Source organism: Pseudophryne corroboree, chromosome 6 (genome assembly GCF_028390025.1).
Source record: "Pseudophryne corroboree isolate aPseCor3 chromosome 6, aPseCor3.hap2, whole genome shotgun sequence".
NCBI lineage: Eukaryota > Metazoa > Chordata > Amphibia > Anura > Myobatrachidae > Pseudophryne > Pseudophryne corroboree.
The window spans coordinates 204597286-204623453 of NC_086449.1; the positions used below are offsets into that span (position 1 = coordinate 204597286).

The window sequence follows — 26168 nt, forward strand, 5'->3', positions numbered from 1 at the left end:
ATATGCCCCATTGCCAAATATACACGTCCCCCCCTCCCCTTCACCCCAATCTGCTCACTGCGCTGCTGTTTTGTGAGGGGAGGAGAGCGCAGCACGCGCCTCTCCTGCCCCTCACTCTCCGGCGGCGGTATCTCTCTTCAATTAGGCGCCGGTCCGTGAGCCAATCAAAGCTCGTGGTCCGGCAGCCAATCAGGAGCCTCAGCTGCTGGTCCGCGAGCTCCGATTGGCTCACGGACCGGTGCTAAATTGAAGAGACACCGCCGCCGGAGACAAGACGACAAGTGTGTGTGTCGGGCAGCGATGGCCAGGAGTAGGCCGAGCCGCATGCGGTGGATGAAAGAGCCGCAGGTTGGCCACCGCTGCTGTAGCTCATCATCAGAATCTGATAGAAGTGCAGGTAAAGCACATTTTTGCGCACCTGTATTAGACGGGGGGGGATGGGGAACATCAGCCCTGGCAGCTAGATCTGCTACTGCTTTTTGTAGTTCTTGTGTTTTGTTGGCACTTGCTCGTTACTCTCCCCCACATTGTCCTCAGCATTTTGTGAGGACTGACTACACTGCTCACATGATATGGAACCAGATGAAAGAGGGGAGAATCTGGCATTACTAACACTGCATAACTTTTGTTTTACCATAATGAAAACATACAATACACATACAACACAGACTGATTACAATGCAAGCCTGCCCTATTGCATGCGAGAGGAGATGCAGGGGAAGAGAGGACACCAGCACACCCAACGCTGCAGAGCCCCAGTGAGGCTGTCACCGTTTTTATATAACAGTGAGAACTGCTTATACAATGTAATTCCCTCCGAGGAATAATATCTGTGCACAATTTAGCGGCTCTCCCCCTAATCAACTCCCTGTATCAGTGATCCAGCGTGTGACAGTCTGGAGGAGCTGTGTGAGGCTGCTGCTGCTTATGCAGAGGAAGGTGCCAAAATAGCGCTGAGCCCGCTATGATGTAGCTCTGCCCCCCGTAATGGCGCCGGAGCTACATATATATATATATATATATATAAATATATATATAATTTATACTGGCCCTGTCTCCTAACCATGCTGTAGCCTCAAATGAATGTTTAGTACAGCCATCACTAGCCAGTCTCACGCAGGGGCTATAGAGGGTCGCCCCCAGGAGGGACCCGTATGCCTCACCCACGCTTCTGCCGCACCAAGAACCGGGGTCCCCGGTGTGTACTCACCACCGACGATCACCTTCAGGCAGTGTTAGGGGAGTGCGGCGTGCTGCGGTTGCGACAGCCAAGGCGCAGTGCCCCGCTGAACAAACAACCCCTCAGGACAGTGGATCTGCAGCAGGGAAGCGGCTCTACACCTTGCGAGGCTGGTGACCATCCCCTCCCCTAACTCCCACGGCGCAGGTATACTGTTGCCTAAAAAGCATACCGAAATAAACAAAAGCTTAAAATAAAATGAAGAAAATCTCTGGAGCTTGCAGTGTGCGCAACCTCTTCTGAGGGCACTTTTTTCTAAACTAAACTGCCTGTTGGAGGGGGCATAAAGGGGAGGAGCCATCACACCCAGAGGAAGAAATTTAAAGTGCACTGGCTCCTTTGGACCCTGTCTATACCCATCATACTAATGTGTCCCCAATATCCCTTATGGATGCTAGAGAAACATATTTAAATTAGGTCATTTACGAGGGGACTGGAGATAACGTGGAGTCATTATGGGTTGAGATTTCGAGTGAGGGTAAAGATACAAAAAAAGCGTGTCTGACGAATTATAACTCTTGCAGCAAATCGAAAAAGCTGCAGGAATGGGGGAGGTCATTATCATTGGGATTTTAATTACCCGGACATAAATTGGAACACCAAACAGTACATACAGCTAGGGGAAAAAGGTTCTTAAACATGCTAAAAGATCATTACTTGTCCCAAGTAATCGAGGAACCAACTAGACCACAGGTTCTGAAACTTGGTCCTCAGGACCCCAAACGGTTCATGTTTTGCATGTCACCTGTAGATTTTTGAAATGTGACAGTTGGTGATACACAGTGCAGCTGCTGGGAGACATGGAAAACGTGAACCGTGTGGGGTCCTGAGGACCGAGTTTGAGAACCACTGAACTAGACCATAGGACTATACTGGACCTAGTACTAACTAATGCAGAGATAATATCAAATACTAAAGTAGGGGAGACCTTGGGAAATAGCGATCATAATATGATCACATTCGATAATAGCTTCCAAAAACAACACTATAAGGGTCTAACTAAGATTTTTAACTTTAGAAAAGCGAACTTCAACTTGCTGAAGCAAGCAATGAAGGACATTAATTGGGAAATTGTGTTTCATGGTAAGAATACAGCTAAAATGTGGGATGTTTTTACAACTGTGCTCAATAAGTACACTCATTTGTTCATTCCCAAGGGTAACAAAAACAGGAGTAGTAAATTCAAATCGATGTGGCTTAATAAGAAGGTCAAGGAACAAATGTATAAAAAGAGGCGTTCTTTCATAGCATTTAAGTCTGACGGGAAGGCAAAATCATTCCTGTTCTACAAGGAATATGTAACAAAAAATGCAAAAAAGAAATCAGAGTTGCCAAAATAGAAAACGAAAAACAAATCGCAAAGGAGAGTAAAAAAAACCTAAAAAGTTCTTTAGGTATATAAACGGTAAAAGGTTAAAAAAAGAGAATATTGGACCACTAAAGGGCGAGTTGGATGTCTTGATTAATGATGATAGGGATAAAGCAGACTTATTGAATAAATTCTTTTCATCAGCATTCACGAGAGTACTGGTTCACGGGAGAAGTACACACCAAAAGTGATAATAATGACCCGTTGCTAAGTACTTGGTTAAATGAGGAAGTAGTCCGGGAGAGACTAAGTAAAATTAAGAAAAATAAATCTCCTTTGCCGGATGGACTTCACCCCAGGGTTCTTATGGAACTTAACTCGAGTTATCGAGGCACATATATTTGAGTTTCAGTGAGTCACGGGATCGGCACATTTGAATGGAATAAGGGAAATAAACGGGAAATACATTGGGGTTCAGTCTTTCCCTCCACAAATTATTTAACCATTGTTTCCCTGCATACAAGTCGTATAGTGAGTGGCTGCTGATGACAATCAGCAAATAAAGGGTAATAGTATTCTGTAACTCACAAAGGGGTTTATTCATGAAGCAGTGAAAAGAGTGGAGAAGTGAGCCACTGGAGAAGTTGCCTATGGCAACCAATCAGCTTCTGTGTATAATTTTATAGTATGCAAATTATAAATGTTACTTCAGTGCTGGTTGGCTCTTCTCCACTGGGTCACTTCTCCACAGTTTTCACTGCTTCATGAATAGACCCCTATGTAACATAGAAACATGCACACACTTACACACTAGGGTTATTTAAAAAAAAATTGTTGAGAGCCCGGAACCAATTAACCTACCAGTATATTTTTGGAGTATGGGAGGAAACGGGAGTACTTGGAGGAAACCCAAGTAAGCACAGGGAGAATATACAAACTCCACATAGTTAGGGCCATGGTGGGAATTGACCCCATGACCTCAATGCTGTGAGGCAGTTACGCTAACCATTACACCATCCGTACTGCCTAGTTCTCCTGACACATGGAGTTTACAGGCTGGGAAACTTATCATAATGGCAGAATCAGTTCATGCAATATATCATGCCATATCCCTACCACCACCACAAAAAATATACCTACAGTATATCAGATCAGAATGCTGATAGATTCAATAAATTGATATTCGATGTCCATCCATACACTGCATAGTTGTGGAAGAGAAGCAGGCATATGTGAAAGACTATAAATCAGAAGGGCCGGGCAGGTCCTCTCAGCTGCTGTATAGTGTGCAGGTGCCTTCAGATAGTGGAGACATCTCCCCACCATCCCTGGATCCATCACTGCCTCAACAGTTATTCTCACCTCTGCATGCTGTCATTTTGCCTCCGCCACCTCCTCTATCTCACAAATGGAATCTGACTCTTCTCCCTGGGTCCTAGTGCCAGGGTTACAATTTTTCATAGTAATCATTAATAAATGACACTGAAATAACTGTCCGAGCCTTGAATAATATGGAATCACACGCAGCTCATGGATGGAGATATTTTGTACGCATCCAAATGAATAGCAGCAATTCAATATGATTGATTTGTAATGTGCCTGACCAGCATAAGAACATTTCAAACTATTGAAAATGTACTTTCATTCTATAATAGTGCGGTTTGTACAAATTAAGTGTTAACATTCCTGACTAGGACATTGTCCAATGAGCTGAGAGGATGAAGGTGCTGGGAAAAGCCTCATGATATCACATACAGAGAGCAGTGAATGAACTCGGTTTATACATAAATATTTTGCAGATCTGGGAAGTGTAATGTACGTCCGGAAGAAATGTTTCTGTGACTGCAGATAACACTGAGATGGAAAGCTTGCAGGCTAGCACTGATGCACTGCATGCTAGCACAAGAATTAAAAGGCAATGACCTTTTTTCTAGGGGTTATTATTACAACACTGCAACTTCTAACACAATCCAGCAGTCTCAGTCTCTCTCTATCCCACATGTTTCTCTGGTTAAAAATAAAACAATGGTCCAGACAGTTTTGTACATCTGTCAGACACACCGAAATAAGTCACAGTAGACAGGGAGTGCGTGGTGATGTTCCTTCTTATTTTGGGGATAAGCCAACTAAACACTCAATGGATGACTAAATGAGTCACTACTATTATACAACAGAGAAGCAACTGAAGGATGGTCATATGGATTCTTCACAACATCATTCTTACACAAAATGACTGCAAAGGTGGGGAGCCTGCAGCTCTCCAGCTAACCCACATGAGGCCTGCTCCTGGCAGGAAAAGCTTGCTGGGGCAGGTCGTTTCCACCAGTCTATTTAAGCTTAACTTTAATATATGATCATCAGATAAGTGTGGCACAAAAGTTGTCATGCGCAACGTCAACATTGTGCATGTGGACAGTTGGCTTTTTTTATACTGTTTTATACTGTTTTAGTCCTTTACCTAAACCAGTAATGTTGACAATCTGACCATTTCAACATTACGTCCCCGTTAACATTGTGAATGTTGGCATAACATACATGCCGACATTCTAAATGTTGATATAATGACTACAGACTCCATAAAATATATTCTTTGAATCTCTTTTAAGTAGAATATGTGAGAGGTACAGCTTGTGTGAGGTGAAATGAGCAGCGTTGTACACAACATGTGGCATGCAAGAATCAGAACAGATGTAGGAGGAGACGAGAGACAGCACTGAATTATTTCTATCAGTGCGTCCTTTGTCCCGCCTCTTTGTGTCCCTCACTGCACTGGACGTCTCTGCGGCTAGGATAGTCTTCACGCCAGCAGTTGAAGCGAGACCCAGAAATTAAATTATTGTGGTCAGACTTTGTCTGGCAGCAAATCAGAATGAATGGGCTGCACTCTGATTCTCTGCAGGACTGTTCCCACTGAGGAACTGTGTTTCCCCAGAGAGAGGCCAAGTTACTGATTGGTAGGAAGGGAAGAACGTGTTTGTGGAGATGTGTTGCCATTGGGTAGAGGTTCTATTGCCAAGAACAGTAAAACAGAACCTCATTGAGATACCCCATATATAAAACCACATGTAACTTTCCGCAGGTCTTCACTCTCCTCCTCTCATCATGACAGTGCCACTGCCACATACAGCACTGTTCTCACTAACATAATCACATACTGTAGGTGGTCAGGTTATTACCTCCAACCAGAAAGGTGCACACATCTCATGCTGTGACGGTTCCAATGATCTGATTGGCTATAGAGTGTTCTATCCCAACCACTTCACAACCGTTTTTTTTATTTACTAAAAACATTGCATCTGTTGTGGGATTACAAGAATACATTTGAATTCATATGTTAGTTGCCAATACCAATATGAAGTGATATCCATATTAAAAATAAAAAATGAAGAGTTAGGTTTTCTTTTTGATTTTTTTTTTAAATATACATTTATATTTGTAAAAATAAAAAGTTAACAACAGACCATTAAAAAACATCCCGTTTGTGAAAAAAACAAAAAAACAATTGCACATGTATAAAAGGGCAGAGGGCAGTAGCGAGGCTACATGGGATAAATTACACCAGGGTTCTCGACTGTTTTTAAACATGTTCCTTTTATCATGGTAACAGCTTCAATGGCCCCTTTTTCTATATCAGTTTATCAGTACCCAAATAAAAGGCGTATCTTTATTCCAGTTAGCCACCCATGAATGTGTATAAAAGATTGCAAAGTAATTTTTACATATTTTAAAAAAAAAACCACTACAATTTTATTGTAAATATTTTTTATGTATTACTTCTATAATGAACTATTATTTTACATTTCGTTTAACTGCTGGCAGTGACCCCTATGTGTGTCTGATGTACACATGGGGTACATGTGTAAATAGGTGAGAAACCCTGACTCACATGCTGCTGTGCTACCACCCTTGGCTCTAATAACTATGGCCTGTATTTTACTGCAATCCAAGTGTAAACTCTCCATCATACGCACATGGGAGAGAAAAAACAGCACCCTGCTCTATCATTTAGAAACCATTAATGTTTATTGCTGAAAAGCAGTACTAGAGCCACCAGGAGTTAACATGTACTCATTTCCAAGATGAGGAGTGAGAACTGCAGTCAGGGAGCCATTGAGACGCTAATATTGCACATTCTAAGTGGCGGACAGACATTGGGGGGAAACCAATTAGGTGGAAGCAGTTCGCACCCGCGAGTAAGAGCATCTGTATGCCGCACTCACAGTGCCACCAGACTCACGGATTGTAGTGCGATTCAGGCAGGGGGGTGAGTTTGGGTTCCACTGCTAACACTCCTTCACAAAGGCAACCTGCTCTTGTATAATTGGATTCCCCCCATTGTGTTTCATATGTGCAGTGGATACAGTGCAGTTATACAGTTAGCAAAACCCAGTCCCTTCATTTTAAAGCTTGCAAATCTAGCTCAGCTAGCCTAAATAATAAATACTCTATCACTTTACATGGCAACAGGAGTAACGTTCTATGGAGTCCAGCAATACATCCCTGATGCATACTCTGCTGTTATATTACTGAAATTACCTTCAGCCAGCCTAAATGCCGCACATCTATTCCAAGCATAAACACAGCTAGGATGATGGGGGTCTTTGTTCTGGGGTGCACGGGTTCTCTGCCCATGTTCAAATATTGCACGTCAGTGTAGTTATCATTTTTAAATCTTTGGCATTTATCCAGTGTGCTTCTAGACCACAGGTGGAAACTTCTTTTTATCCAACTCCTCCTGTCTAAGTAATTGCTGGCATAGAATAGCATCTCAGTCTCATTATGTTTCTCTACCAGGCTCCTCTTCCTTCTCCATCCTGGAAAATGATTTACAGCGAATCTCTTCTGTCTGGATGAAGATGTGGAACTGTATCAGCAACGGAATGCAGGGTTAGTTAGAGAGAGAGAAGTATCATCATTATGCTACCTCCTCTTTCTCATGCAAGTCTCCATTCTCCTCAGTTCCTCGGCTGAATTATAGAAAATGTCAAACTCTGCAGCCCCCCAGCTTCTCCAGACTGACAGGCACCACCCTAGTGCCTCACTCTGCAGGCAACAAACCACTGAATCCATGGACACGACAGCAGCTTCTACGCAAACCCTGGAAAAGCAGAACAGGAACAACAGAGTTTATATGAGGTACTGTATACAGGTCTAACAGAGTGATGTCACATAATTACCCTGACCTCATAAAGATATAATCTCCATAGTGGTGTGCCTATGGTAGGTGCCTCACTTGCCTGCCAAGAATTACATATTACTTACGAATGGTTTCCCTATTAATATTTATGGTGTTCAGTTAAGTGTTGGTGTGAAGTTATTTTGAAGAAGAAAATTAGAACTTAAAAATAGAATTCTAAACTTTACATCACAAATTGCATGTAGCATCTTTTATAAACTGGTGGTGCTACAGCAGTCTAAGCAGAACTTTAAGTAGAGATGTGCGGATCGGTTCTTTAGAATTCCACCGTTCAGAATTCGGATTTTAAATAATATTTTCGGGTCTTGGATTGAAAAATTACATGACTTTAGCTGGTTTTATCCATTTTTCAAGAAACCCAAAACCCAAGATTCAGATTTAAAATCTGAATTCCGAGCCAAACACTTCAGGGTGGGTTTGCAAACCCAAAACATGAGGATGAAATTAGAATCAAAACCAAAACACGAGACTCCATGCACATCTCTAGCTTTAAGTCATCAAAATCATCTGAAAGGCTCATAGAGCAGCAATGCATGCCTTACTTAACCTATGTGTAATTAGTAGGCACCATCAAACTGTGCAATATCACTTCATTTGAAGAATGTGTAACACTCCTAGCTCATAATGATGCTATACTTTAGCCGCAAGGAGAATTTATTGGTTTCCCATGAAGAATAATCTCCTATTAGTTTGCTCTTGTAAACCTTACCCGTCTTTTGCCAGATCTTCAGGCTGTATTACTGCAATGACTCGCCCTCTCTGTCCGCCACACTCCTTCTCCAGTCCTATAATTATGATGTCACCTCCCCGCCTGAAAAAATTCAGAGATCAGCCAGACTTGTAGTAATAGTACTCAGAATTACAGGGTTACTGAGCCCTGACTCATATGTCAGACCTTGTTACAGGAATTTGGGATTTTTGTACTTACTGTAAAACCTATTTCTCCAATTTCATGGAGGACATTGAAGCACTGGGGCATAATTATGTCTGCGACCTGGCATTTTAAAACTTGCATTGTTATGAACAAGGACCATCCCACGCTTTCCTAATGATGCATAGAGTCCTCAGTTAATTCTAAGCAAGCCCAAAACAAAAATGGAGAAAAGAGAGAGAGCAACAGGCTAAATTGAACAGAACAATGGACAGGACAAGAATAATATAGAACAGAAAAGCAGGAGTCTAGTGCCATGGAACTGGAGAAATGGAACTGGAGAAACTGGAGACATCCCAAAGCAGTCCTCAAGTGAGGGAGAGCAATGTAAAGCACCTTGTGGCGAAACTTGCATCCGTAGATGCAAAGGTGTCAATCCTGTAGAATTTGGAAAAGATGTGCACAGATTACCAGGTGGCCGTGCTGCACAACTGTTCAGCGAAGCATCATGTCTAGAAGCCCAAGAGGCCCCTATCGAACTAGAGTAATGAGCCATAACTAGAACATGGACCAGCTGACCATAAAAAATAAAAACCTCACCGCTTGAAGCCAACAAGCAATAGTTAGAAGCCGGGGATCCCTGTCTGTAAAAGTCATACAGAACTAATTATTTTTTTCTACATAGTCTGAAGTACAATTAACATAAATAAGAGTTTGGACAACATCTACATATTGAAGGGAATCCAGATCATCAGAGGACCACCACAAAACAGACACAGGATGCACAAACTGCTGATTAATGTGGAATTTCAGTTTAACTTTCCATATCTTCACGATACACCAAAAAGGGGAATCAACAAGATAACGCGTTAAGTTCCAAAATCTGCCTCGCGGAGACAATAGCAAGGAGAAAAACAACTTTCCATATAAGCGATTTTAGAGCAACAGAAACCAAGTTGAAAAGGTTCCTGCTGCAAGGCTGAAGCACAAGATTAAGGTTCCAATAGTGGGGGAAAACAAATGGAGGCTGTACATGCAATACATCCTTTAAGGATATTAGGACCTCTGGAATCAATGCAAATCTACGTTGAAAAAATACAGACAGCACGGATATCTGTACCTTCATAGATCCCAAGCATAAGTCAGTCTTCAAGCCCTTCTGCAGGAAAAGGAGAAGACGAGACAAGCTAAAGTAGATGTCTGGAAATCGTTTAGTCTCTCATCAGGATACAAACATCCAACAAATCCTGTACTAATTCCCTGCAGAAACTAGCTTCCCTTTGGATTATAAAATGCCTCAATAGTCAGGGAGTTCAATTCAGCTGAGGTAAAGCAAATAAAACAACTGGACAAAGAGGAAGGAGCCCAGCTGCAATTGCCAGAGATTTGAGTACCATGAACTTCTTGGTCAATCCCACTTTATCCTTTTGAGAACCTGGGGCAGCATTTGCAATCAGAGGGAAAAAAACACATTAGCTGAAAGTCCCATGGAACTACCATGGCATTGACTAAGAGCATAGGGATCTCCAGTCCTGGAGCTAGATTTATTTTACCTTGTGGTTTAGTCAAGATGCCAGCATTTCCCACCTGTTTACACTAAGCTGGAAGACATCTCATTGAAGGGACCACTCGCCAGGGTGGAGATCCAGTCTGCTGAGGTAATCTGCCTCCCAATTCTCGATCCCCAGAATAAAGACTGCTGATATAACAGTAAATAAGAATTTACTCACCGGTAATTCTATTTCTCGTAGCCCGTAGTGGATGCTGGGGACTCTGTAAGGACCATGGGGAATAGACGGGCTCCGCAGGAGACTGGGCACTCTAAAAGAAAGATTAGGTACTATCTGGTGTGCACTGGCTCCTCCCTCTATGCCCCTCCTCCATACCTCAGTTAAGGAAACTGTGCCCGGAAGAGCTGACATTACAAGGAAAGGATTTGGAATCCAGGGTAAGACTCATACCAGCCACACCAATCACACTGTACAACTTGTGATAACCATACCCAGTTAACAGTATGAACAACAACTGAGCCTCAATCAACAGATGGCTCATAACAATAACCCTTTAGTTAAGCAATAACTATATACACGTATTGCAGAAGAAGTCCGCACTTGGGATGGGCTCCCAGCATCCACTACGGACTACGAGAAATAGAATTACCGGTGAGTAAATTCTTATTTTCTCTGACGTCCTAGTGGATGCTGGGGACTCCGTAAGGACCATGGGGATTATACCAAAGCTCCCAAACGGGCGGGAGAGTGCGGACGACTCTGCAGCACCGAATGAGCAAACTCAAGGTCCTCCTCAGCCAGGGTATCAAACTTGTAGAACTTAGCAAATGTGTTTGAACCCGACCAAGTAGCAGCTCGGCAAAGCTGTAAAGCCGAGACCCCTCGGGCAGCCGCCCAAGAAGAGCCCACCTTCCTTGTGGAATGGGCTTTTACTGATTTTGGATGCGGCAATCCAGCCGCAGAGTGAGCCAGCTGAATCGTGCTACAGATCCAGCGAGCAATAGTCTGCTTTGAAGCAGGAGCGCCAACCTTGTTGGCTGCATACAGAATAAACAGCGAGTCAGACTTTCTGACTCCCGCCATTCTGGAAACATAAATTTTCAAAGCCCGGACTACGTCCAGCAACTTGGAATCCTCCAAGTCCCTAGTAGCCGCAGGCACCACAATAGGTTGGTTCAAATGAAACGATGATACCACCTTAGGGAGAAATTGGGGACGAGTCCTCATTTCTGCCCTGTCCATATGGAAGATCAGATAGGGGTTTTTACATGACAAAGCCGCCAATTCTGACACACGCCTAGCCGAAGCTAAGGCCATTAGCATGACCACTTTCCACGTGAGATATTTTAGCTCCACGGTCTTAAGTGGCTCAAACCAGTGGGATTTCAGGAAATCCAACACAACGTTAAGATCCCAAGGTGCCACTGGTGGCACAAAAGGAGGCTGAATATGCAGCACTCCCTTTACAAACGTCTGAACCCCAGGCAGTGTAGCCAGTTCTTTTTGAAAGAAAACGGATAGGGCCGAGATCTGAACCTTTATGGACCCTAATTTGAGGCCCATAGTCACACCTGACTGTAGGAAATGCAGAAAACGACCCAACTGGAAGTCCTCTGTAGGGGCCTTCCTGGCCTCACACCAAGCAACATATTTCCGCCATATGCGGTGATAATGCTTTGCTGTCACATCCTTCCTAGCTCTTATCAGCGTAGGAATTACTTCATCCGGTATACCCTTTTCCGCTAGGATCCGGCGTTCAACCGCCATGCCGTCAAACGCAGCCGCGGTAAGTCTTGGAACAGACAGGGCCCCTGCTGCAACAGGTCCTGTCTGAGAGGCAGAGGCCATGGGTCCTCTGTGACCATCTCTTTAAGTTCTGGGTACCAAGTCCTTCTTGGCCAATCCGGAACAATGAGTATCGTTCTCACTCCTCTTTTTCTTACTATTCTCAGTACCTTGTGTATGAGAGGAAGAGGAGGAAACACATATACCGACTGGAACACCCACGGAGTTACCAGTGCGTCCACAGCTATCGCCTGAGGGTCCCTTGACCTGGCGCAATATTTTTTTAGCTTTTTGTTTAGGCGGGACGCCATCATGTCCACCTGTGGCCGTTCCCACCGATTTGCAATCTGCTCGAAGACTTCTTGATGAAGTCCCCACTCTCCCGGGTGGAGGTCGTGCCTGCTGAGGAAGTCTGCTTCCCAGTTGTCCACTCCCGGAATGAACACTGCTGACAGTGCTTGTACGTGATTCTCCGCCCAACGAAGAATCCTTGTGGCTTCCGCCATCGCCACCCTGCTTCTTGTGCCGCCCTGTCGGTTTACATGGGCGACTGCCGTGATGTTGTCTGACTAAATCAGCACTGGTTGGTCTCGAAGCAGGGGCTCCGCTTGACTCAGGCGTTGTATATGGCCCTTAATTCCAGTATGTTTATGTGCAGACGAGTCTCCTGACTTGACCACAGCCCCTGGAAGTTTCTTCCCTGAGTGACTGCCCCCCTTCCGCGGAGGCATGCATCCGTGGTCACCAGGACCCAGTCCTGTATGACGAACCTGCGGCCCTCGAGAAGATGAGTACCACAGAAGAGACACCCTGGCCCTCGGGGACAGGGCGATCAGCCGATGCATTTGAAGATGCGATCCGGACCACTTGTCCAACACATCCCACTGAAAGATCCTGGCATGGAACCTGCCGAAAGGAATGGCTTCGTATGACGCTACCATCTTTCCCAGGACTCGCGTGCAGTGATGCACCGACACCTGCTTTGGTTTCAGGAGATCCCTGACCATGGTCACTAACTCCTGAGCCTTCTCCTCCGGGAGAAATACCTTCTTCTGTTCTGTGTCCAGAATCATGCCCAGGAAGGGCAGACACGTCGTAGGAATCAGCTGCGACTTTGGAATATTCAGAATCCAGCCGTGCCGTAGCAACACTTCCTGAGAGTGCGCTACGCTGACCAACAACTGCTCTCTGGACCTCGCCTTTATGAGGAGATCGTCCAAGTACGGGATAACTGTAACTCCTTGCTTCCAGAGAAGTACCATCATCTCCGCCATTAGCTTGGTAAAGACTCTCTGTGCCGTGGATAGACCAAACGGCAACGTCTGGAATTGGTAATGACAGTCCTGTACCACAAACCTGAGGTACTCCTGGTGAGGCGGATAAATGGGGACATGCAAGTACACATCCTTGATGTCCAGAGATACCATAAAATCCCCCTCTTCCAGGCTGGCAATGACCGCTCTGAGCGATTCCATTTTGAACTTGAACTTTTTCATGTAAATGTTCAAGGATTTTAAATTTAGAATGGGTCTTACGGAACCGTCCGGTTTCGGTACCACAAACAGTGTGGAGTAGTAACCCCTTCCCTGCTGAAGGGGGGGTACCATTATTATCACTTACTGGAGGTACAGCTTGTGAATAGCCGTCAGGACTATCTCCCTCCCCGTGGGAGAAGCTGGCAAGGCGGATTTTAGGTAACGGTGAGGGGGCGTCACTTCGAATTCCAGCTTGTTTTCCTGAGATACAATTTGTATAGCCCAAGGATCCACTTGTGAGCGAACCCACTGGTTGCAGAAATTTCGGAGACGCGCCCCCACCGCTCCTGGCTCTGCCTGTGGAGCCCCAGCGTCATGCGGTGGACTTAGTGGAAGCAGGGGAGGACTTTTGTTCCTGAGAACTGGCTGCATGGTGCAGCTTCTTTCCTCTACCCCTGCCTCTGGCAAGAAAGGATGCACCTCTGACTCTCTTGCTTTTTTGAGAACGAAAGGACTGCATTTGGTAATACGGTGCTTTCTTAGGCTGTGAGGAAACCTGTGGCAAGAAAGTCGACTTTCCAGCTGTCGCTGTGGATACGAGGTCCGAGAGACCGTCCCCAAACAATTCCTCACCCTTATAAGGCAAAACCTCCATGTGTTTTTTAGAGTCGGCATCCCCTGTCCATTGCAGAGTCCATAAGACCCTCCTGGCAGAAATGGACATTGCATTTATTCGAGAGCCCAGCAGGCAAATGTCCCTCTGGGCATCCCGCATATATAAGATGACATCTTTAATATGGCTAAGTGTTAGCAATATGGTATCCCTGTCCAGGGTATCCAACCCCTCTGACAGAGTATCTGTCCATGCTGCAACAGCACTGCACATCCAAGCTGAAGCAATAGCCGGTCTCAGTAGAGTACCAGAGTGTGTATACACAGACTTCAAGATACCTTCCTGCTTCCTATCCGCAGGTTCCTTTAGGGCGGCCGTATCCTGAGACGGCAGGGCCACTCTTTTAGATAAGCGCGTCAGGGCCTTGTCAACCCTAGGGGAGGATTCCCAGCGTAACCTATCCGTTGGCGGGAAAGGGTACGCCATTAGTATTCTCTTCGGAATCACCACTTTCTTATCAGGGGAAGACCACGCTTCTTCACATAACTCATTTAATTCATGTGACGGGGGAAAAGTCACTGGCTGCTTTTTCTCCCCAAACATATTTACCCTCTTGTCAGGGACAGGGTCAGCCTCTGAAATGTGTAATACATTTTTCATTGCAATAATCATGTATCGGATGGCCTTAGTCATTTTGGGCTGTAATAGTGCCTCATCCTCGTCGACGCTGGAGTCGGACTCCGTGTCGACATCTGTGTCAACCAATTGAGATAGTGGGCGTTTTTGAGACGCTGACGGCCTCTGAGGCGCCTGGGCAGGCCCAGTTGAGAGCCCGGCTGTCCCCCGGCAGCAACATATTCAAATCTCTTATGTAATGAGTTTACATTGTCATTTAAGACCTTCCACATATCCATCCAATCAGGTGTCGGCACCGACGGGGGCGACACCACATTTATCTGCACTTGCTCCGCCTCCACGTAACCCGCCTCATCAAACATGTCGACACAGCCGTACCGACACACAGCACACACACACAGGGAATGCTCTGACTGAGGACAGGACCCCACAAGGTCTATGGGGAGACAGAGAAAGAGTATGCCAGCACACACCACAGCGCTATATACACAGGGATACACACTACCAGAAGTGAATTTTTCCCAATAGCTGCTGTATCAATACACCTTTTGCCTAAATTTATGTGCCCCCCTCTCTTTTTACCCTCTTAGTGCCAGGAGACTGCAGGGGAGAGCCTGGGGAGCTGGTGTGCTGAGGAAGAAGGCCCTGCCCCCTCAGCGGCGGGCTTCTGTCCGGCTGTTTCTGACTAAAAAATGGCGGGGTTTTACACATATACAGCCACAGACTGTATTATGTGTCTTTTTTATGCCAAAGGTATTCTTATTGCTGCCCAGGGCGCCCCCCCCCCCCAGCGCCCTGCACCCTACAGTGACCGGAGTGTGTGGTGTGCAGTGGGAGCAATGGCGCACAGCTGCGGTGCTGTGCGCTACCTTAATGAAGACAGGAGTCTTCAGCCGCCGATTTCATCACCAACTTCTGATCTTCTGGCTCTGCGAGGGGGACGGCGGCGCGGCTCTGGGAACGGACGACCGAGGACCTTTGCCTGTGTTCGAACCCTCTGGAGCTAATGGTGTCCAGTAGCCTAAGAAGCGCAACCTAGCTGTGAACAGGTACGTTTGCTTCTCACCCCTCGGTCCCACATAGCAGTGAGTCTGTTGCCAGCAGATCTCACTGAAAATAAAAAACCTAACATTACTTTCTTTACTAGCAGGCTCAGGAGAGCCCACTAGGTGCATCCAGCTCTGGCCAGGCACAGATTCTAACTGAGGTCTGGAGGAGGGGCATAGAGGGAGGAGCCAGTGCACACCAGATAGTACCTAATCTTTCTTTTAGAGTGCCCAGTCTCCTGCGGAGCCCGTCTATTCCCCATGGTCCTTACGGAGTCCCCAGCATCCACTAGGACGTCAGAGAAATGTGCCATTCTGTATTAACTTAATTGTCTCCTTCAAGGCCATTGAACTATTCCTGAACCCTTAGTGTATCAGATATTCAATTGGGTCTCCGCTACATATAGTACTGAGGTGCAGTCATGAAGATTGCCCTGAGATTGAGAACATTGATGAGAAAAGTAATTTCTAGACTGGACCAATAACCCTGGAAGTAGGATTGTTTGAACAAATTCCCTCCACCCTCCGAGACTGGCATCTGTGGTTAACAGTGTTCAGATCCAGGTGGTGAAACATTGGCCACCAGAGAATGCAAAGACGAGCCTTCTGAGACAGATGAAGTGATCTATTCCACTTGGAAAATAATTTCCCTGGAGTTTCCTGGAATGGAACCTAATGAACTGGACCATCTTGAAGGAGGAGATACGCTTTCCCAACAGGTGTATACAGAGGTGAACAGAGACAATCTTCTTTTTCACAACTAACTGAAACATGGACAGAATGGACAAAATCTTGTGCTATGGAAAGAATTCTATTTGAAGGCATGTGCTGAATATCATGCCCAGAGAAACCATATCCTGCGAGGGAACCAGGTTGCACATGACAAATTGATGATCTAATCATGAGGAAAGGTCCAGAGGAGGAGTCTTTATCAGTAAATCATATAAATATGGGGATATTGTCACTACCAAATACCTGAAATGAGCAACCAGGACTACCAGAATTTTGGTAAAATCTTGAAGAGCAGTAGAAAGACTGAAGGGGAGAGTCCTGAACTGAAAATGCTCGTCTCCAATCACAAACCGTAGTAGAGACTGATGAGTCTTCCAAATGGGGATGTGTAGTTAGAGATCACTAATGTCCATGGACACCAAATAGTTCCTGTTTCATGCTGCAGTCATTCAATCTCGAACCTCTGAAGATATCAGAGCCTGTATAGCTCCTTTTAGGGCCAGACACTTTTGATGAGATGCAGGTAGACCTGTACATGGTGGTGTACCTAGAAAGTCTATCTGGTATCCCCAAGGAAACAATGTTTCGATCCCAGGCATCTGAAGAGGTACTTAATCACCAGTCCAGAAAAAAAAACAAAATACAGGCTCCCTCCACTGGATCCCCTAAGTGCAGACACTGCAGAAGTTGAAATTCTGGAACAAATTAGGCATGCATCAATCGCTGCCTGTTTGACATGATCAACTAAGGAGATTAATTCAGATCTAGGTCTCCCAGACTGCAGAGTAGCTCCCATGACTATAAAAATACTCTTCAAAGTGAAGTCCAGTTTATGTTTAGAGCGATCTTAAGAGACATAAGGCCTAATTCAGACCTGATCGTAGCCATGCAAAAACTACGATCAGCCACCCAGATATCTGGGGAAACGTCCACCACAGGTCTAGTCTGCCCCGTATGTCTGGCCCTCCCCCCATCGCACAGGTACAAAAACATTGCACGGTGACAATGCTTTTGTACCTGAAGAGTAGCTCCCTACCAACGCAGCTCCTGCGCGCTGGCAGGGAGTTACCAGTCGCTCTTTGGGTCACAGCGCACACAGAGTTGCCCGGACCGCGCTCCAAAAGCGACGGCCCAACGCTGCCGGCCCGCCCCCTCCCACCAGCGAACGCCTCTGCCTGTCAATAAGGCAGAGGCGATCGCTTGGCAGAGATGCCAATTGTGCTTGCATGTGCAGTTCAGACCTGGTCGCCTGCTGTGCATAAACGCACAGCAGCGATCAGGTCTGAATTAGGCCCTATAATGGTTGTCTTATTTGAGGGATGGAAAATTGACTAATGGAGGAGATTGCTATTTTGTTCCATCAGCCGCTGGAAATGGGTAAAGATAAAGTATTCTGATGTAAATCTGGAATTTTTGATCAGGATGAGTCCAAGCAGGAGTTAAAATGTCCTCCAATGGTAAAGAACAGGAAAAGGTAACAGCTTGCTTCCTATTATTTTTAGATAGAGATGCATCTTGAATCTCTGGCTCATCCACATACGAGAAATGCAATACCTGTTTAACAACACAGATTAAGGCCTCAAGGCAAAAATGTTCACTGTGTCCTCTTCCATCAGAGAAGAAAAGTCCTGGTCTGAGTTGTCAAAGAGATCATCCACAGCATGAGTTGAAGCATCAGAATTGTAACACTTCCAAGACTGAAGAATTTCTGGCAGCCTCCTCTTTAAGGTCATAGGTGCTGCGGTCGGACCCAGTAGTCTCTCAGCGTGCAGACAGCCCTCCTAGTGAGAACATGCCTGAGGAAATTTAGCTTTTAAATCTTTGCCACTGTTCCACTCTTTTCAGAGAGACTCCCAGAACATTTTCTCTATCCAGAGATGATGTATAAAAGGGAATAGAGATAAAGAATAGGAGAAGATAAATGAGTTTTCTATGACAGAAAAAGTGGAACTGTACACCCATCTTCCAGACACAATTACACAACAAAATAAAAACTGCGGTACAAAACAATCCCCATATAACCCAGCTAGGAAAATAGTGAGGTAGCAGAGGAAAGGACAAGCAAGGATGCTGCAGTGGGTGACCACAGCTTTCAATAGGGTGTCCTATCTTAAGACAGGACTATACTCATCCACAGCCTGAAGCCTTTGGTGTGTGATCATGAAACCCGAACACAAGCCTGTGTCAGCTCCATCCAGAGAAGATCCCACAGTGCAGACAGACTACACACTAGGAACTGTCACCACAGCAAGCTATGATTTTGTCCTCAGGAATACCCAAGGGAAACAGTTGCAAATAAATAAAACTAAAAACAATATTTTAGCAACCTGAAGAAAAATTCCCCAGATCCAACTGGGACTTAGAAAAAAATCGAGGTCTCTAGGCATCCAGGATAGATGGGGAGAAACCCTGTCATCACGTACAAGAAGTACACTAAGAAACAGCCTCTCCTAAGTGGCTGAGAAACGCGTCAAGTACCGCTGTTACATGATGTCTGCAGACTGATCATCAGCTCCCATTACCGCAATCCTGCCAGCTGTGACACTGCTCTAACAACACTTGGCTACCCGGTGCCAGTATAAGGAGGACGTATTACTTCTACTTTATTGGCATCCTCTCTGACTTGCCGTGACAGCCAGCGTCAGCAAGTGAAAGATGCATCGCACTCACTAGCTCCGTTTCCCGCTCCTGAAGTGCTAGGCAGCCGGCCCCAGCACTAGGAGGTATATCACACAGACCATTCTACAAATAGCGTGGGTAAGCGTGTCCCTATTTATTTGATAATCAGTGGATAAAAGCAGGACTTTTTCCAAGATCCAGCTACTAATGAGCAGCTCTCACAATACTTATAACATTTAAAATCGGAGAACCAGTTATTAATTGCGGAGTTTGGGAAACTACGGATGCTAACCTAATTAATGGATTAAGTTCTGTTAACTATAATACAAAAATGAATGCCAATTGAAGATTCAATTTTGGTGTGGAACTTTAAATTTCTGAAAGTGCAATACCAGAATTGTTGCTATTTAATAACAAAGAAGAACACAGTCAAATGGATGCTTAATTGTTCCTTTTTTTTATTCAAAATTGATACAAAGTGACTGACTTTCAGTATTGAGCCTGCAGATCATCTTAGTGGCTCTATAGAGTGTGATTTTAAATTGTGTGTATTTTATATTTATTTTTATTAATTTTTTCTTTTTATTGAGAAACGTATTTGTGGTATAATAACAAATAAAATAAGAATTTACTCACCGGTAATTCTATTTCTCGTAGTCCGTAGTGGATGCTGGGAACTCCGTAAGGACCATGGGGAATAGACGGGCTTCACAGGAGACTGGGCACTCTAAGAAAGAATTAGGACTACCGGTGTGCACTGGCTCTTCCCTCTATGCCCCTCCTCCAGACCTCAGTTAGGGAAACTGTGCCCGGAAGAGCTGACACAACAAGGAAAGGATTTGGAATCCCGGGTAAGACTCATACCAGCCACACCAATCACACCGTACAACTCGTGATACTATACCCAGTTAACAGTATGAATAACAACTGAGCCTCACTAACAGATGGCTCATAACAATAACCCTTTAGTTAGGCAATAACTATATACAAGTATTGCAGACAATCCGCACTTGGGATGGGCGCCCAGCATCCACTACGGACTACGAGAAATAGAATTACCGGTGAGTAAATTCTTATTTTCTCTGACGTCCTAGTGGATGCTGGGAACTCCGTAAGGACCATGGGGATTATACCAAAGCTCCCAAACGGGCGGGAGAGTGCGGATGACTCTGCAGCACCGAATGAGCAAACTCAAGGTCCTCCTCAGCCAGGGTATCAAACTTGTAGAATTTTGCAAACGTGTTTGATCCCGACCAGGTAGCAGCTCGGCAAAGTTGTAAAGCCGAGAGCCCTCGGGCAGCCGCCCAAGAAGAGCCCACCTTCCTCGTGGAATGGGCTTTTACTGATTTAGGATGCGGCAGTCCAGCCGCAGAATGTGCAAGTTGAATCGTGGAGCAGATCCAGCGAGCAATAGTCTGCTTAGAAGCAGGAGCACCCAGCTTGTTGGGTGCATGCAGGATAAACAGCAAGTCAGTCTTTCTGACTCTAGCCGTCCTGGAAACATAGATTTTCAGGGCCCGGACTACGTCCAGCAACTTGGAGGCCTCCAAGTCCCGAGTAGCCGCAGGCACCACAATAGGTTGGTTCAAATGAAACGCTGATACCACCTTAGGGAGGAATTGGGGACGCGTCCTCAATTCTGCTCTGTCCATATGGAAGATCAGATAGGGGCTTTTACAGGACAAAGCCGCCAATTCTGACACCCGCCTAGCCGAAGCCAAGGCCAAAAGTATGACCACTTTCCACGTGAGATATTTTAATTCCACGGTCTGAAGTGGCTCAAACCAATGTGATTTTAGGAAATCCAACACAACGTTGAGATCCCAAGGTGCCACTGGGGGCAGAAAAGGGGGCTGAATATGCAGCACTCCCTTAACAAACGTCTGAACTTCAGGCAGTGAAGCCAGTTCTTTTTGAAAGAAAATAGACAGGGCCGAAATCTGGACTTTAATGGAACCCAATTTTAGGCCCATGGTCACTCCTGACTGTAGGAAGTGCAGAAATCGACCCAGCTGAAATTCTTCTGTGGGGGCCTTCATAGCCTCACACCAAGCAACATATTTTCGCCATATGCGGTGATAATGCTTTGCTGTCACATCTTTCCTAGCTTTTATCAGCGTAGGAATGACTTCAACCGGAATGCCCTTTTCCATCAGGATCCGGCGTTCAACCGCCATGCCGTCAAACGCAGCCGCGGTAAGTCTTGGAACAGACAGGGCCCCTGCTGTAGCAGGTCCTGTCTGAGAGGCAGAGGCCAAGGGTCCTCTGAGATCATTTCTTGTAGTTCCGGGTACCAAGTCCTTCTTGGCCAATCCGGAACGATGAGTATAGTTCTTACTCCTCTCTTTCTTATTATCCTCAGCACCTTTGGTATGAGAGGAAGAGGAGGGAACACATAAACCGACTGGTACACCCACGGTGTCACTAGAGCGTCCACAGCTATTGCCTGAGGGTCCCTTGACCTGGCGCAATATCTTTTTAGCTTTTTGTTTAGGCGGGACGCCATCATGTCTACCTGTAGCCTTTCCCAACGGTTTACAATCAGTTGGAAGACTTCTGGATGAAGTCCCCACTCTCCCGGGTGGAGGTCGTGCCTGCTGAGGAAGTCTGCTTCCCAGTTGTCCACTCCCGGAATGAACACTGCTGACAGTGCTATCACGTGATTTTCCGCCCATCGGAGAATCCTTGTGGCTTCTGCCATCGCCATCCTGCTTCTTGTGCCGCCCTGTCGGTTTACATGGGCGACCGCCGTGATGTTGTCTGACTGAATCAGCACCGGCTGGTTTTGAAGCAGGGGTCTTGCCTGACTTAGGGCATTGTAAATGGCCCTTAGTTCCAGAATATTTATGTGTAGGGAAGCCTCCTGACTCGACCATTGTCCCTGGAAGTTTCTTCCCTGAGTGACTGCCCCCCAACCTCGGAGGCTTGCATCCGTGGTCACCAGGACCCAGTCCTGTATGCCGAATCTGCGGCCCTCTAGAAGATGAGCACTCTGCAGCCACCACAGCAGAGACACCCTGGCCCTCGGGGACAGGGTGATCAGCCGATGCATCTGAAGATGCGATCCGGACCACTTGTCTAACAGATCCCACTGAAAGATCCTTGCATGGAACCTGCCGAATGGAATTGCCTCGTAAGAAGCTACCATCTTTCCCAGGACACCTGTTTTGGTTTCAGGAGGTCTCTGACCAGAGATGACAACTCCTTGGCCTTCTCCTCCGGGAGAAACACCTTCTTCTGTTCTGTGTCCAGAATCATACCCAGGAACAGTAGACGCGTCGTAGGAACCAGCTGCGACTTTGGAATATTCAGAATCCAGCCGTGCTGTTGTAGCACTTCCTGAGATAGTGCTACTCCGACTAACAACTGCTCCCTGGACCTCGCCTTTATAAGGAGATCGTCCAAGTATGGGATAATTATAACTCCCTTCTTTCGAAGGAGTATCATTATTTCGGCCATTACCTTGGTAAATACCCTCGGTGCCGTGGACAGACCAAACGGCAACGTCTGGAATTGGTAATGGCAGTCTTGTACCACAAAACGGAGGTACACCTGGTGAGGTGGGTAAATGGGGACATGCAGGTAAGCATCCTTGATGTCCAGTGATACCATGTAATCCCCCTTTTCCAGGCTTGCAATAACCGCCCTGAGCGATTCCATTTTGAACTTGAACCTCCTTATATAAGTGTTCAAGGATTTCAAATTTAGAATGGGTCTCACCGAACCGTCTGGTTTCGGTACCACAAACATTGTGGAATAGTAACCCCGTCCCTGTTGAAGGAGGGGAACTTTTATTATCACCTGCTGGAGGTACAGCTTGTGAATTGCCGCCAGCACTACCTCCCTGTCCGGGGGAGTAGCTGGCAAGGCTGATTTGAGGTAACGGCGAGGGGGGAGACGTCTCGAATTCCAGCTTGTATCCCTGAGATACCACTTGTAGAACCCAGGGATCCACCTGTGAGCGAACCCACCGGTCGCTGAAGTTCCGGAGACGGGCCCCCACCGCACCTGGCTCCACCAGTGGAGCCCCAGCGTCATGCGGTGGATTTAGTGGAAGCAGGGGAGGATTTTGTTCTTGGGAACTGGCTGTATGGTGCAGCTTTTTCCCTCTACCCCTGCCTCTGGGCAGAAAGGGCGCGCCTTTAACCCGCTTGCCTTTCTGGGGCCGAAAGGACTGTACCTGATAATACGGTGCTTTCTTAGGCTGTGAGGGAACCTGAGGTAAAAATGTCGACTTCCCAGCTGTCGCTGTGGAAAAGAGGTCCGAGAGACCATCCCCAAACAATTCCTCACCCTTGTAAGGCAAAACCTCCATGTGCCTTTTAGAATCCGCATCACCTGTCCACTGCCGAGTCCATAACACTCTCCTGGCAGAAATGGACATCGCATTTATTCTAGATGCCAGCCGGCAAATATCCCTCTGTGCATCTCTCATATATAAGACTACGTCTTTAATATGTTCTATGGTTAGCAATATAGTGTCCCTGTCAAGGGAATTAATGTTATCAGACAGGGAATCAGACCACGCTGCTGCAGCACTGCACATCCATGCTGAAGCAATAGCAGGTCTCAGTATAGTACCTGAGTGTGTATATACAGACTTCAGGATAGCCTCCTGCTTTCTATCCGCAGGCTCCTTTAAGGCGGCCGTATCCTGAGACGGTAGTGCCACCTTTTTTGACAAGCGTGTGAGCGCTTTATCCACCCTCGGGGATGTCTCCTCTGGCGGGAAAGGGTACGCCATTAGTAACTTTTTAGAAATCACTAGTTTTTTATCAGGGGAAGCCCATGCTTCTTCACACACTTCATTTAACTCATCTGATGGGGGAAAAACCACTGGTTGCTTTTTCTCCCCAAACATAATACCCTTTTTAGTGGTACCTGGGTTAATGTCAGAAATGTGCAACACATTTTTCATTGCCGTAATCATGCAATGGATGGCCCTAGTGGAATGTACATTAGTCTCGTCGTCGTCGACACTGGAGTCAGACTCCGTGTCGACATCTGTGTCTGCCATCTGAGGTACCGGGCGTTTTTGAGCCCCTGATGGCTTTTGAGACGCCTGGGCAGGCACTGGCTGAGAAGCCGGCTGTCCCACAGCTGTTATGTCATCGAACCTTTTATGTAAGGAGTTGACACTGTCGGTTAATACCTTCCACATATCCATCCACTCTGGTGTCGACCCCGCAGGGGGTGACATCACATTTATCGGCACCTGCTCTGCCTCCACATAAGCCTCCTCATCAAACATGTCGACACAGCCGTACCGACACACCGCACACACACAGGGAATGCTCTGGCTGAGGACAGGACCCCACAAAGTCCTTTGGGGAGACAGAGAGAGAGTATGCCAGCACACACCACAGCGCTATATAAACAGGGATTTACACTACACAAAGTGATTTTCCCTATAGCAGCTATACAATACAGTTTTGCGCCTAAATTTAGTGCCCCACCTCTCTTTTTTACCCTTTGAGCCTGGAAACTGCAGGGGAGAGCCTGGGGAGCTGTCTTCCAGCGGAGCTGTGAAGAGGAAATGGCGCCAGTGTGCTGAGGGAGATAGCCCCGCCCCTTTTTCGGCGGGCTTCTCCCGCTCTTTTATTAATATTATGGCAGGGGATTTTTACACATATATAGTTTATTAGACTATATTATGTGTTTTTTGCCAATTTAAGGTACTCTAATTGCAGCCCAGGGCGCCCCCCCCCCCCAGCGCCCTGCACCCATCAGTGACCGGAGTATGTGGTGTGCATACGGAGCAATGGCGCACAGCTGCAGTGCTGTGCGCTACCTTAATGAAGACCGGAGTCTTCAGCCGCCGATTTCCAGGACGTTCTTCTTGCTTCTGGCTCTGCAAGGGGGGCGGCGGCGCGGCTCCGGGACCGGACGACCGAGGCTGGGCCTGTGTTCGATCCCTCTGGAGCTAATGGTGTCCAGTAGCCTAGAAGCCCAAGCTAGCTGCAAGCAGGTAGGTTCGCTTCTCTCCCCTAAGTCCCTCGTAGCAGTGAGTCTGTTGCCAGATCTCACTGAAAATAAAAAACCTAATAAATACTTTCTTTACTAGAAGCTGAGGAGAGCCCCTAGTGTGCAACCAGCTCGAGCCGGGCACAGATTCTAACTGAGGTCTGGAGGAGGGGCATAGAGGGAGGAGCCAGTGCACACCAGTAGTCCTAATTCTTTCTTAGAGTGCCCAGTCTCCTGCGGAGCCCGTCTATTCCCCATGGTCCTTACGGAGTTCCCAGCATCCACTAGGACGTCAGAGAAAATATATTGCTGGATACTTCCACAGACAGCGCTTTTTTTTTCTAGTTCTGTAATTTCAATATTTTGAGGCTCAGCATCTCAGAGTTGAAGCAGCATTCTTTGTTAAGTACTCGCAATTGTAAGAATGAGTGTCTCACACACATTACACTAGCGCCAACGGTTTTTGTTTTTGTCTTGTGCTATCAACATACACACAGAGTAACAGATTCAGGAGTAAAAGTTTCAGGACCTTACAGAAACGGAAGATATTTGCAATGAATCAGATGTTATGAATTGGTACGAAGACGCACAAACGAGTTCCTGAGCAAATTTATACCTCTATGCACATTTTTTACATCTGGAATGGAATCCTACTTTTACAAGAATGCAGGTCATATAACTTGCACTTTACATTATACTGGCAGCTATGCATTTATCACAATTTGGGAATGTTTAGCCATACAGCACATGATGAACAATTTAAGAAAAAAAACACATGTGCTTGTCCACATGTAAAAGAATACTATAAGCCGGTCAGAGGAAAGGGAGCTCGTCCACTATTATAATGGTTCAAAGCATCATGTGGCTTTCATGTCATAGTGCAGCTGGTGTGGAATAGAAGGTGTGTCTCTGATCCCATTGCCAGCTTGCCTTCTGCACTGGTACCATGGGTGTCCCCCTCACTGCAGTGATCTCATCGCTCACCCCCTCTCTGCACTGATTCCATAGGGATTCCACTCCATGCCACCACTCCCCATTGCCAGCCACAGGGGATGGTGCAGGGTTTAGAAGAGACCAAGCTCACTGGGTAAGGTTATTGCTTTTAGACATAGGGGGAGGGAAAGAGCTTGGTAGTAACATTTTGTGGCGCATACGGGTGCATACTTAATC

At 46.2% G+C, this 26168-nt stretch overlaps 1 protein-coding gene across 1 annotated transcript in view; it reads right to left on the minus strand.

Annotated features, from left to right (window-relative positions):
- Positions 1-6553: 6553 nt before the first annotated feature.
- LRRK1 (leucine rich repeat kinase 1) overlaps positions 6554-26168 on the minus strand; it is a 244638-nt gene continuing 225023 nt past the window's right edge. Inside the window, exons 33-34 of the mRNA XM_063925660.1 lie at positions 8456-8557; positions 6554-7647 (exon numbers count right to left, since the gene is read on the minus strand). Coding sequence (XP_063781730.1) covers positions 7470-7647; positions 8456-8557 — 280 coding nt within the window. The 3' untranslated portion in view covers positions 6554-7469. The remainder of the gene's footprint in view (positions 7648-8455; positions 8558-26168) is intronic.